Source organism: Corylus avellana, chromosome ca5 (genome assembly GCF_901000735.1).
Source record: "Corylus avellana chromosome ca5, CavTom2PMs-1.0".
In the NCBI taxonomy this organism is placed as follows: Eukaryota; Viridiplantae; Streptophyta; class Magnoliopsida; order Fagales; family Betulaceae; genus Corylus; species Corylus avellana.
In genome coordinates this window covers 4,345,758-4,356,069 of record NC_081545.1, presented here as the reverse complement: position 1 = coordinate 4,356,069, position 10,312 = coordinate 4,345,758, and the positions used below count along the sequence as shown (strand labels likewise).

At 37.0% G+C, this 10,312-nt stretch overlaps 2 protein-coding genes across 3 annotated transcripts; one reads left to right on the top strand and one right to left on the bottom strand.

Moving 5' to 3' along the window:
- Positions 1 to 206: 206 nt before the first annotated feature.
- On the bottom strand, positions 207 to 3,385 carry LOC132181529 (APO protein 4, mitochondrial). 2 transcript variants are annotated; one of them, XR_009440270.1, is made up of 3 exons: positions 2,845 to 3,385; positions 1,092 to 1,947; positions 207 to 361 (listed from the first exon to the last, which is right to left on the bottom strand). XR_009440270.1 is itself a non-coding variant. In XM_059594785.1 (2 exons), exons 1-2 carry the CDS (start codon positions 3,105 to 3,107, stop codon positions 1,212 to 1,214), a joined length of 999 nt encoding a protein of 332 aa, XP_059450768.1. In that variant the 5' UTR covers positions 3,108 to 3,385; the 3' UTR covers positions 809 to 1,211. The 2 variants fall into 2 exon arrangements, 1 of the variants encoding a protein (XP_059450768.1); XM_059594785.1 differs by lacking the exon at positions 207 to 361 and having other exon boundaries at positions 809 to 1,947.
- Positions 3,386 to 4,598: 1,213 nt separating this feature from the next.
- Positions 4,599 to 8,379, top strand: LOC132182263 (protein translation factor SUI1 homolog 1). Its single transcript, XM_059595449.1, has 5 exons — positions 4,599 to 4,708; positions 7,275 to 7,381; positions 7,490 to 7,695; positions 7,954 to 8,007; positions 8,092 to 8,379. The coding sequence occupies exons 2-5, from the start codon at positions 7,345 to 7,347 to the stop codon at positions 8,134 to 8,136; spliced, it is 342 nt and encodes a 113-aa protein (XP_059451432.1). The 5' UTR covers positions 4,599 to 4,708; positions 7,275 to 7,344; the 3' UTR covers positions 8,137 to 8,379.
- Positions 8,380 to 10,312: the final 1,933 nt, after the last annotated feature.

Below are 10,312 nucleotides of genomic sequence, written 5' to 3'. Positions count from 1 at the left end.
TAATTTTGTCATCGTGAACCAAAATTCTGGTTCCGCCATTGTTTATCAATGACTTTGATGTTGAACTTTCTCCACGTTGACAGCAACAATTGCAAAAAAATGTTTTCTGTTGAGTATATACGTGTGAGTGTAGAAAAGTTTTGAGTCTCATATTGGAAAGATGTTATAAGTGTGTGCAATTAATATAGCATAAGTGGGCCCAAACCTATAGGTTTAAGCTTTTGGGTTGAGTGGTGTCTCGACATGCTATATTATGAGCTCATTAAAAGATTCCTCACCGTATTAATCTCCTTAACAAATGATATCAAAGCCAATTGTAGTATGCAATATGGTGGAGTGGCAAAGGCACGGATAAGAATCCCTGAAATAGGAAAAAAGGTGCAAGGTGAGGATATGAAGGGAAGTCCCTAGAGTAAGGGGCAATGGTTACGTGCAAAAATGAGAGTCCCTAAAGTAGGAACGAAGGACAAAGGTGTGTGGCATTGGCAAACCCAAATACTCCACAAGTGATCTTGGAGAGAGTCCATAAGATTGATAAAAAGGTTCCATTTGCGGGAAAGTGTAGTAATGTGATGATGGACTTGCATGTGACGAAAATATTGTTAAGTATACATGTGTAAGTGTAGAAAGGTTTATGTCCCATATTAAAAATACGTCATAAGTGTGAGTGATTAATATAGCATAATTGACTTACAAAAAAAAAAAAAAAAATAGTATAGTTGGACCCAAACCCATAGGCTTAAGCTTTTTGGTTGAATGGTGTCTCAACATATTATATTATGGACTCACTAAAAGACTCCTCAAAGTATCAATCTCCCTAACATTTTGTTGCAATTTTTATAATACTAGAATTGCCAAATAAATCATGAGATTAATAGCTTGTATAGTATGGGGGCAAACGTCCCAGAAGTACTTAGAAGTAGTAAACTTCTCTACAAGGCAACAAATTATTACCAATAAAAATGTACAGACATGATCATTAAACCCTATGAGTTCATGTAAAAATATGAGTATATCTGTTGGGATTTATGCTATGCTAACAAAATTTCCTGCAGGAAGCAAAAGAATGACGACCCATGAGTGAGACATACCAGAAAAAAACTGAGGCCAAATGCATCAAACTCTGGCCTGATAAGAGGGGCAGTAAGAGCTCCACACCCTGAAAAGTAGCAGATCAAGTACCTTGAAGCCAATTCAACTTACAACGAGCTTCAAACTTTGACTTGAGCAGGTTCTGATAAACCTTGCACTTTCATCATACAATGATACTGGATTGGAGCAATAACCCCAGCTTGTGTGCACAGATCCACTACTGCTGGTGCATGTCCATAAAAATCCCGATGTTCATCGACAAGCACAAGAGGATCTTGAGGCCGCCGCCGCCATACAATTTTAGGAGGCACCAAATCATTAACTTCTGCCTTCTTCCAGAAGTGAGCTCCTCTCCAACTCTCATACTTAAATACTCCACAGAGTCTAGCTTTGTGCCCAGATGGCCCAACATGAACTTCCGAACAGTGTTTACAGACTTTTGCTGGATAAACCAACAACAATTTCTGTACACCAGTTCTGAGCGTCTCCCATGCCCTCAAAGTTGTATTGGCAATTAACCTCAGTTCATGAGGTGACAAAGATTCGGCTCCTTCACTGCCAGCAGAGACATTTTCCAAGTTCCAACTGCTGGAGTACTTTTTTTCATCATATGGATCAACTCCTGCCTGCCAGCACAGTTCGAGAACTGCAGGAACACGGTCAAAATCAAACCTTTGATCGTGTTTAATAACATCTTGGAACATGTCCTGCAGATGAAATGTTTCTACCGGAACAAGTACATCATTCAAACCACCGCTGATCCATTCATGAACTCGATTCTTGGCACGGCGCTTGTAACCACAGCAAGTCTGGATTAAGTGACCTTTCTCACCAATATGTACTTCTGGACAGAACCTGCAATAGTACTTGATGCATGAGATTAGTCCTGTGTGCTCTCTTTGGAGGAACATAACATGTAGTGAAGGGAATGAGGAGAACCACAGTCGAGTTAGATGAATTATCTTTTATATATGCTCTCTTTGGAGGAACATAACATGTAGTGAAGGGAATCAGGAGAATCACAGTCGAGTTAGATGAATTATCTTTTATATATATATATATATCAATAAACATGCCAATGACCTTCAGGCCAAATGGCACCTCCAATCCCCATAAGAATGTGTTGGTGGGTGAGGCCATGGTTTCATATCCATGGGGCGTACGAGTTATTTACCAAAGAAAAAGAAAGTTAAGTCTTTAACTGAAATTAAAGACAGCTTGCCCACCAATGCCTTCCCCAAAAACTGTTGAGAAATGTGAGCTCATTTACAGTCACAGGCAAAGAAATTCACAATAATTATTTGCAGCACAGAATTCATTTTTATATGAGACATGTGGGCTCACATTTTCTCTCTCGCTATTTTGGGTTCGGCAGATGATTTTACTTGTAGTTCTTATTCTTTTCAACACCTTGCAGTCTCCTCCTCCAAGATATGCTAGGACTAAAATCAATTGTAGTACAGCAGAAATTTGAATTAACAATGAAATCAATTATAATTCAGCATATATTGAATTAACATCACAACTTGGATTTCTAGCGTGATTAATTACATCTTCATATAAAAGTTGCATCAAGCGCCACCGAGCAGAAATCACACCATTCATTGACATCAACAACATCCCAAACGTGAACCAAGAAACAAGTTAAAATTTAATGCTACACAACCTGAACACATTCACATAAGTAAAATTGAAACACCCACATTTTTTATTTATACGGAAAGATTTAACTCTTTGAGGTGCTGGACTTACTTGCAGGCCATGACGGGAAAGACTCTGAGGAGAGCGGACACGCCTTGGAAGAGAACTGCTCGGGCCTTAAGGACCTCCTGGGCCACCGGGACCATGCCGCGCACCGGGTAGTCCCTGGCCCGGCTTTCGATTCTCTTCAGAATCATCGGCCTGAGCTTCCTTAAGTCCACCTTGGAGCTGTGAAACCTCGCATGCATAACGCAACCACTAAGGTTCCCCAAAACATGCTGCCATGGTCTCCTCCTTAAGGCCATAACAGCCATCTCTGCCCTTCAGAAAAATGCACAATTTAGTAACAATTTGTCACAGAGGCATTACATCGAACAGTCGGTCGGCGTAGTAGTTAGGGGTGAACTTTTGGTTGAAATGGGATTTAACAGTGAGAGATCCGGGAAGATAGGTTTTGGGTCAGCCTGGTTTTTTGTTATTTGGGTGTAGAACGAGTGAACGGTTTCGCATCGGAGATCGGTGATGCCGAAGGACGGTGGAAACTGAGATTTGAGGTCGGCCACTCCGCCCAACTTAAGAGAATGAAGACGGCACCGTTTAGCACAGAGGGTAATGCGGGACTTTTAATTTTCTTAATCATCTCAATTTTTTTTTTTTTGTCATTAATCATTGCAGTATATTATTTGACTCAATCATTTTTATTATGGATGGAAATTTTCTCCAAATTAATTCGGAGGAAATTTTCTTTAACCTACTCTAATAAGTGACAAATGTCATCGTTCATATGTTTTCTTTAATATTTTAACAACCATTTATTTTCATTTCACTCATTTAGGAATCCAAACATTAATTTTTAGAAATCTAAAAATGTTGAATGACGCTTGAAGGAAATTTCATCTAAACCAGTTTGAAAATTTGTGTCTGCTATCTATTCGTTAAATTATTAATGACAATTATTTATTTATTTTAATTATGTTTACACCCAAATTTAATATTTATAATTTTTCAAAATTAATAGAAATTGAGTCATTTCCTAATTTTGAAAATTGAGATAAGCTGGATTTCGATGAAAGCATTATTAGAATAGATAGAGTAAGGTTAAATTTTTGAAAGGCTTTCAATTTTCAAAAGATCAATCCTAAGATAGAGAACAACAACCTTGTTATGCAGTGAATCTATTAAACTAATATTTATTTTTATATTTTTAACAAAATTAACAAAACATGCGATTATATACATTTTGAAAAATAGATGAGAATCACGAACGAGAGTAATGTTACATACCATATAAATTCTCTTACGTAACACGACCTAGTAACCTTAGGATCAGCTCTTCTTGAAAAAAAAAAAATGCAGAATAATGCTATACAATATACACTACATAATTATTTTACACACTAAAATGACATTGTTAATATACTCTTAAATAATTGTTATTAAAAAAAAAAAAAAGATAAATTGACAATACCACGAAAGTAGAATGAGATACTGATATAATATATAATGTTATTTTAAAAATAATCCGATGATTATTGTTTTTTTTTTTTTTTTACGAGAAATTTGTGGGACAAAAGAATGGGCCCAAATGAGCCAAACCGTGCAAAAGTACTCCTACGGCCCAAGTACTCTTCGAGAACACGCTTTTTCACCCTTATCCTACGAACTGTAGCGCACATCGGAGAAGGACCACGTGATTCCCCTTTAGCACCGCCCATTCCTATCTTTCGGTTAATCGCAGCCGTCCAAATCTCTAACACAAATAAAAAGGGAAAAGGAAAACTGAGTTGAGTGGCTCAGAGACTTTGTCTGTACTATATAAATCTCTCTCACCCAACGTTTTTTCTTATCTCTCTCTCTTTTTTTCTAGCTTGCTTTGTCGCTCAGAGACTCCTCCTATTCACCGCCTTCGTATCTGGTATTGCTTCGTCTTGTCTTTGGATTTGATCATGTTCTTTTAGTTTCTAATCTTTAATTTTGTATCCGCCTGTTTGATCCTGTGTGCATATAAATATATGTGTCTGTGGGTCTGTTAGATTGTCATGTTCAATGAATTGGAATCTACACATTTATTTATTTTTCCACTTTAGGTTGTTGTTGGGGTTTCCATTTTAGTGCTTAATATTGATCTATATTATGATTCTTTTAATTTTTTGGATTATGTGAGGGTTTTTTTTTTTTTTGTTTTTTTTTGTAATAATTCCTATACCAAATATATTTATATGATTCCTAGTTTCTTCTGGTTTATAGGGTATTCTGCATATGGGCTCTTTTTTCTTTTTGGGTTCTCATGATGTTTGGTACTAGCCATATGAAGATTTCACTTTTTCCGAATTTTTCTGTTTTCTTTCTTTTTACCAAGTCGTCCCCTAGGTCAATTACTTGCATTGAAAAGAAAAAAAAAAAAAAAGGTTATATGTTGGTGTTCAGGATCCGGAATTTATGAGTGTTTTTAAAAATAAGTTAGTGGGTTTCTTGGGATTTTAGATATTTTCAATTCAAGTTTCTTGGGATATTAGATATTTTCAATTCATGTCCCCTTCCGAAGAGGAGATCTGCGAGAGAAAAAGGGTTAAAAGGGTTCACGGGTGAGATCCGGAGATCGACGCCCATGTCAGTGAAGGTAAAGTTGAGGGAAAATTTAGGTCGAGTTTGGCTAAGACTAGAATTGCGTACATGAGTGAATGCCCTTACTTTCTTTATATAGGCCCTCGTTGTTTTAGGGATTTCCGTCAATAAGTTGTTATTGACATGGAGATTCCCGCCCTAGGCTTGTTGGGAAGGGTTGCATGGTGTGGGCATGAGGGACAAGCGGCTGCTAGGTGCTATCTCTGGGTGAAGGTGCACCCGGATCTCGGCTGCTAGTCGGGGCATGGGCTGTTGGACCTTGGTGACTCATGGTTCTTGATGCTCCTAGAAATCTGCTGGGCACTTTGGCGGATGGGCCTTTGGGACCCATCAGTAACCAGGCCCTCCATTACTGATGGTTGTTTTTAGCCATATGAGATAAGGTACTTGGATAATCAGTGGGAAATCGATTCTTTTTATCTTTTCTTTTTTCAACATATTGTGATTGTGGCTGCTGTTTCATGATTTGTTCTTGCATTCAATGCCGTGATTGTGTAATTGGTTATGACAGGTGAGTATAGAGGACAGCCAGCTGGGTTGGATATTTGTTAAAAGCTTGTTAAGTTTATTGGATTATGCTGAACATTGATAAAGTGTAGATTTAAGACTGGAAGAATTGTGGGTGTTTTGTTTGTATACTACTATTTAGGTGATCAAAGAATCTGTCCCATAATTTTGAATAATGATGTATTTTAACTACATTTCGGTTCAGTTTCTTGTCAGTATGACTCATACCTGTGCTGCTTGGTTTTTTTTTTTTTTTTTTTAAAAAAAAAAATTTATTTATTTGAGAAATTGAATTAGTTCATTCTGTTTTTTTCCCCATAATTTTCACAATGAATCCATCTTTATGATTGAGATAATCCAGTTTGACAATTATAAAATAAGGGCCTTTCTTGGACGTCCAGAAGTTATCTTATATAACTGATTATGTTAATGGCCTCCTTTTATGGGATCCCCCAATCTAGATGATGTATTTTTGCCATTGATGCCATATAAAATGTGAATGGATGATTTTATTTTCTCAGGCTAACCAAAGAGGAACCATACAGTCCAACAATTTTGAGCTGTTGACTATTAACTGTAAAATTATTCCAGGCAACTCGGGGGAAAAAAGTGATTGGCCAAACTTTTATTTAAGGATTTGGCCCTATATGGAGCTGCATGTATATATATACATATGGATGTTTAAATAGTTAAGGTTACGTTGAGCTATGTAGTTGATGGTTATGTAAATTTTTGTGTTTATGTTCTGGTAACAAAACAATTTAGAGGATGGACTTGGTTTTGGTTGCAGGGTTTAAGTGAAATGTCTTGCTGTGTTTATGTTCTAGTAGCAAAATGGTCTATGGGAAAAACATGATTTTAGTAAAATGTGATATCTGTTGAGCTCTTGTTTGCAATTTGTATTCGAAGTGTATTTTGTTCAGTAATTATGCTACCTCTGGTGGGTTCATCTGTTGTTTAAAGGCTGGTGTTTTCTTTTTGATATGATTAGGGCAAAGAATGATAACTAACAGATAATGGTATTGTTATAAACATATCGTCAGAAATCTGTCAGGTGTAGCTTAGTGGTCAAAGGGTCAGGTCTAGCTTCGTGGTCAAAGGGTGGGCTTAGGATGAGCCGTAGACTTGGACATCCTGGGTTCAATTTTGCATTAGTAGTTTCTTTGGATTACTTGATACACGGTTCCAACGGGTGTGATCGTGTATATTGGGTTACTCCTTAGAGGTGGGTCCAAAGGGGTCTTGGTGGGGCTTCATGTCATATATATGTATCATTCATGACAAAAGGCGGTTGTTAGTTTTGAAATCTGGATTTTGACTAATTGGGTTTTGTTGGCCATCTATTTCAGTTTTGAGCAATTTCTGACAAAAAACAAAGGATATCCTTGGTTACTCTTCTACTTCCATCAGCCAAGTTTCATGTCTGAACTCGACTCTCAGATTCCTACTGCTTTTGGTAGGTTTTGTTTTCCCTTTCGCTTATTGTTTTATATATTTGATAAATTTACTATTAATGTCTCATGACCCTGAGAATAATACGAGTGGTTGTTCTGTAATTGGGTAGATCCCTTTGCTGAGGCAAATGCTGAGGACTCTGGTGCTGGGACAAAAGAGTATGTTCATGTGCGTGTACAGCAGCGTAATGGGAGGAAAAGCTTGACTACTGTGCAGGGTTTGAAGAAGGAATACAGCTATAACAAGATTCTAAAGGACCTTAAGAAAGAGTTCTGCTGTAATGGTACTGTTGTCCAGGATCCTGAGCTAGGCCAGGTTAGTTTCTATCCATCCCCTCATTAACATAAACGTGCATTATTGGTATTTTATCTTTTCCATATATTTCCCTTTGAATTTTCTTTTTATCACTAATAAATGTATACTGTTCCTACACCTCACTTTTTCATGTGATGCACTTTAGTACTGTTGTTCTTTGCAGGTTCTTCCAGTATTACTATTCCATGTAGCTTTATTTTTTTATTTTTTCTAGGGAATCAAACAAAACCTTAACATCATTTGTTTACATGGGTGCAGGTTATACAACTTCAGGGAGATCAAAGGAAGAATGTTTCCACCTTCCTTGTTCAGGTAATAATTACAAAGCTTCCGTTTGTGTTATATTTTGTGGGTCGTTAAGTTTCTAAATGTTCCTTAACGTTTTTCTACTAACAGGCTGGCATTGTGAAGAAGGAACATATCAAGATTCATGGTTTTTGATAGCTGCAGCCTGCAGACCCATTGCCGTATGTAGTTTACACCATCCTCAACACGCAGTAGCGAATAGTCTGTGATCTGAACTTTTAGAACGTAGCCATACTGCATGTTATTCTGGTATATGTACCTTCAAATATAATATTTGTGTCTTCTGTGTTAGTTTGCTAGTTCTGCTACTCGCTGTGTTATGTTGGAGGATTATGGATTTTAACATTATCTATGATAAAAATAATGTCCTGTTTTATATATCTATAACTTGTACATTTATTTTGGATGTCTAATTGGTTAAATGCATCAAACATTAATCATTTGTTACATAATTAATAATTTCCTCAATTAGATATTTTAATTCTTACCTCGTTAGTTACTAAGTTAGGCAGAATATGCAAATTAAGTTAGTCACAAAGGGTGATGGCCGCAGACTCCTATCAAAATAGAGGGTAGTTGTGATGGTTGTGCAGCTACCTTTGGCGAATAGAGGGACTCTCTCTGCCAACAAAGCAGATGGCAACGCAGAGGCAGAGGCAGCGGCAGAGTAGCCTGGGTGCATAGCTGTGTCACAGTTTGCAAGGCATTATAGTAAATTTGGTAGTATCCATACATTTTCCATATACATTTAGTTCTGTCCCTGGACTTGATCAAAGCCGGATTGTAATCTCAGCAGCAATTTGGGATTCTCAATTGTAAGGGAGTTCATATGGAACCCATTTGCTTAGATAGCTAGTTAGGCAATTCTTAGATAGCTAGTTAGGCAATTCCAAATTTATTTATTTGAAAAAGTTTCATATATGGACTCTCATATGCAAGCTAAAATATCAGTAAATTATCCGAGATTTCAATCACGAGTTCTGAAGTTCATAACCTTTTATGTTGTAGCATGTATCTACCTCGTAAACCTGCCGTGCAAAGGTGGAATATGCAGTTGAAATGGGTGCCCTAAATGTATATAGTTTATTCACTACTATATATAGCAAAAGTAGATGATACATCAAAAGAATAAAGCATATTTTATAGGATAAACTCCTTACTCCGCCAGTACTTAGAGAGTAGGTGATAGTTGAGAGCAATAAATCCATTGGCTGGTTGGACAGCCACCAATGCAGAACCCAAAATTAGGATAGGCTTCAACACTAAGGTGGAAGATAGGTATCGTTTGGTTAGATGAAAAGGACAAGTGTGGTCCTTACTTTTATCTATTTTCTTATAGGCAAGCAATCTAAAGAGCAAACCAAACTCGCGTACACATGTTAAACAGGTTAAACTTTGAAAGCGATCGATGAAAGAAAAGTTCAGCAACTTTAATTTTATAAAGTTAACAAGCTAACTAAAAATTCAAAGAAAGCAAAGAAAACCAGAAGTTTCTATCAATTTAACAATTCATTCTCATAAAGCTGATTTTTCTATTACATGTAGCACTCTTTTTATAATAGCAGTTACAAAGCTTCAAAAGGAAAGAAACGAATTGTTAGAATTCATCTAAACACGGCAATTTTCAAGTGGAGTAGTTGTGATCGTACTCTATAGACCCTTCGCACTCCCCTTCAAACAAGACTTCCAAATGCACCATTCGGATTCCTATTCGAACAATAGTGCATTCTTATTCAAACAATAGTGCGTTCAGACTATTCTAACTTTGTATTAGGAGAGGAAGTTGTCATCCTACATAAGAGGTGGGGGCAAATAAATATGGTCTTTCAAAGAAAAAAAAGGGAGATAAAGGTGAGGAGGTCAAGGGGGCGGGCTGGGGAGGCGAGGAGGAGGAGCGGGTACACACTCAGGGGAGAGGAAGGAGGTTCCCACTTGGGGACAAAAAAACTCTCAACAAGAGTAAAAAAAAAAACTAGAGAGAGAAGCAGACTATAGCAAAGAACTACTAGGTTCTATTCCACCTAAACTTCTAACACCCATTTGCAAGATAGACCCGTAGTACATTCATGTTTTGTTAGAGAGATTTTGAAAGGATTAAACAAAGTTTTCATCAAATCATTTCTTAACTTTGTGACCAATATATAGCCCCTTCTCACTTTTTTCTGGGTGCAAACTGAAAAATTATGATCCATTATTAATGTCTTCTATCTCTCAAAGTCATATATATTCTTCAACACGAGGGACTACATCAATTTGCTTTCTCAATTTACAAATGTCCTCCCTTAACAAAAAAAAAATGCCAGTATTTCTA

Excerpts from the sequence above, each read along its gene's own strand:
- LOC132182263 (XM_059595449.1), top strand. The coding sequence starts at position 7,345 with ATGTCTGAACTCGACTCTCAGATTCCTACTGCTTTTG. Across the intron at positions 7,382-7,489 it reads TCAGATTCCTACTGCTTTTG|ATCCCTTTGCTGAGGCAAAT; the intron begins GTAGGTTTTGTT and ends GTAATTGGGTAG. Across the intron at positions 7,696-7,953 it reads AGGATCCTGAGCTAGGCCAG|GTTATACAACTTCAGGGAGA; the intron begins GTTAGTTTCTAT and ends ACATGGGTGCAG.
- LOC132181529 (XM_059594785.1), bottom strand. The coding sequence starts at position 3,107 with ATGGCTGTTATGGCCTTAAGGAGGAGACCATGGCAGCATGTTTTGGGG. Across the intron at positions 1,948-2,844 it reads TTTCCCGTCATGGCCTGCAA|GTTCTGTCCAGAAGTACATA; the intron begins GTAAGTCCAGCA and ends GTACTATTGCAG.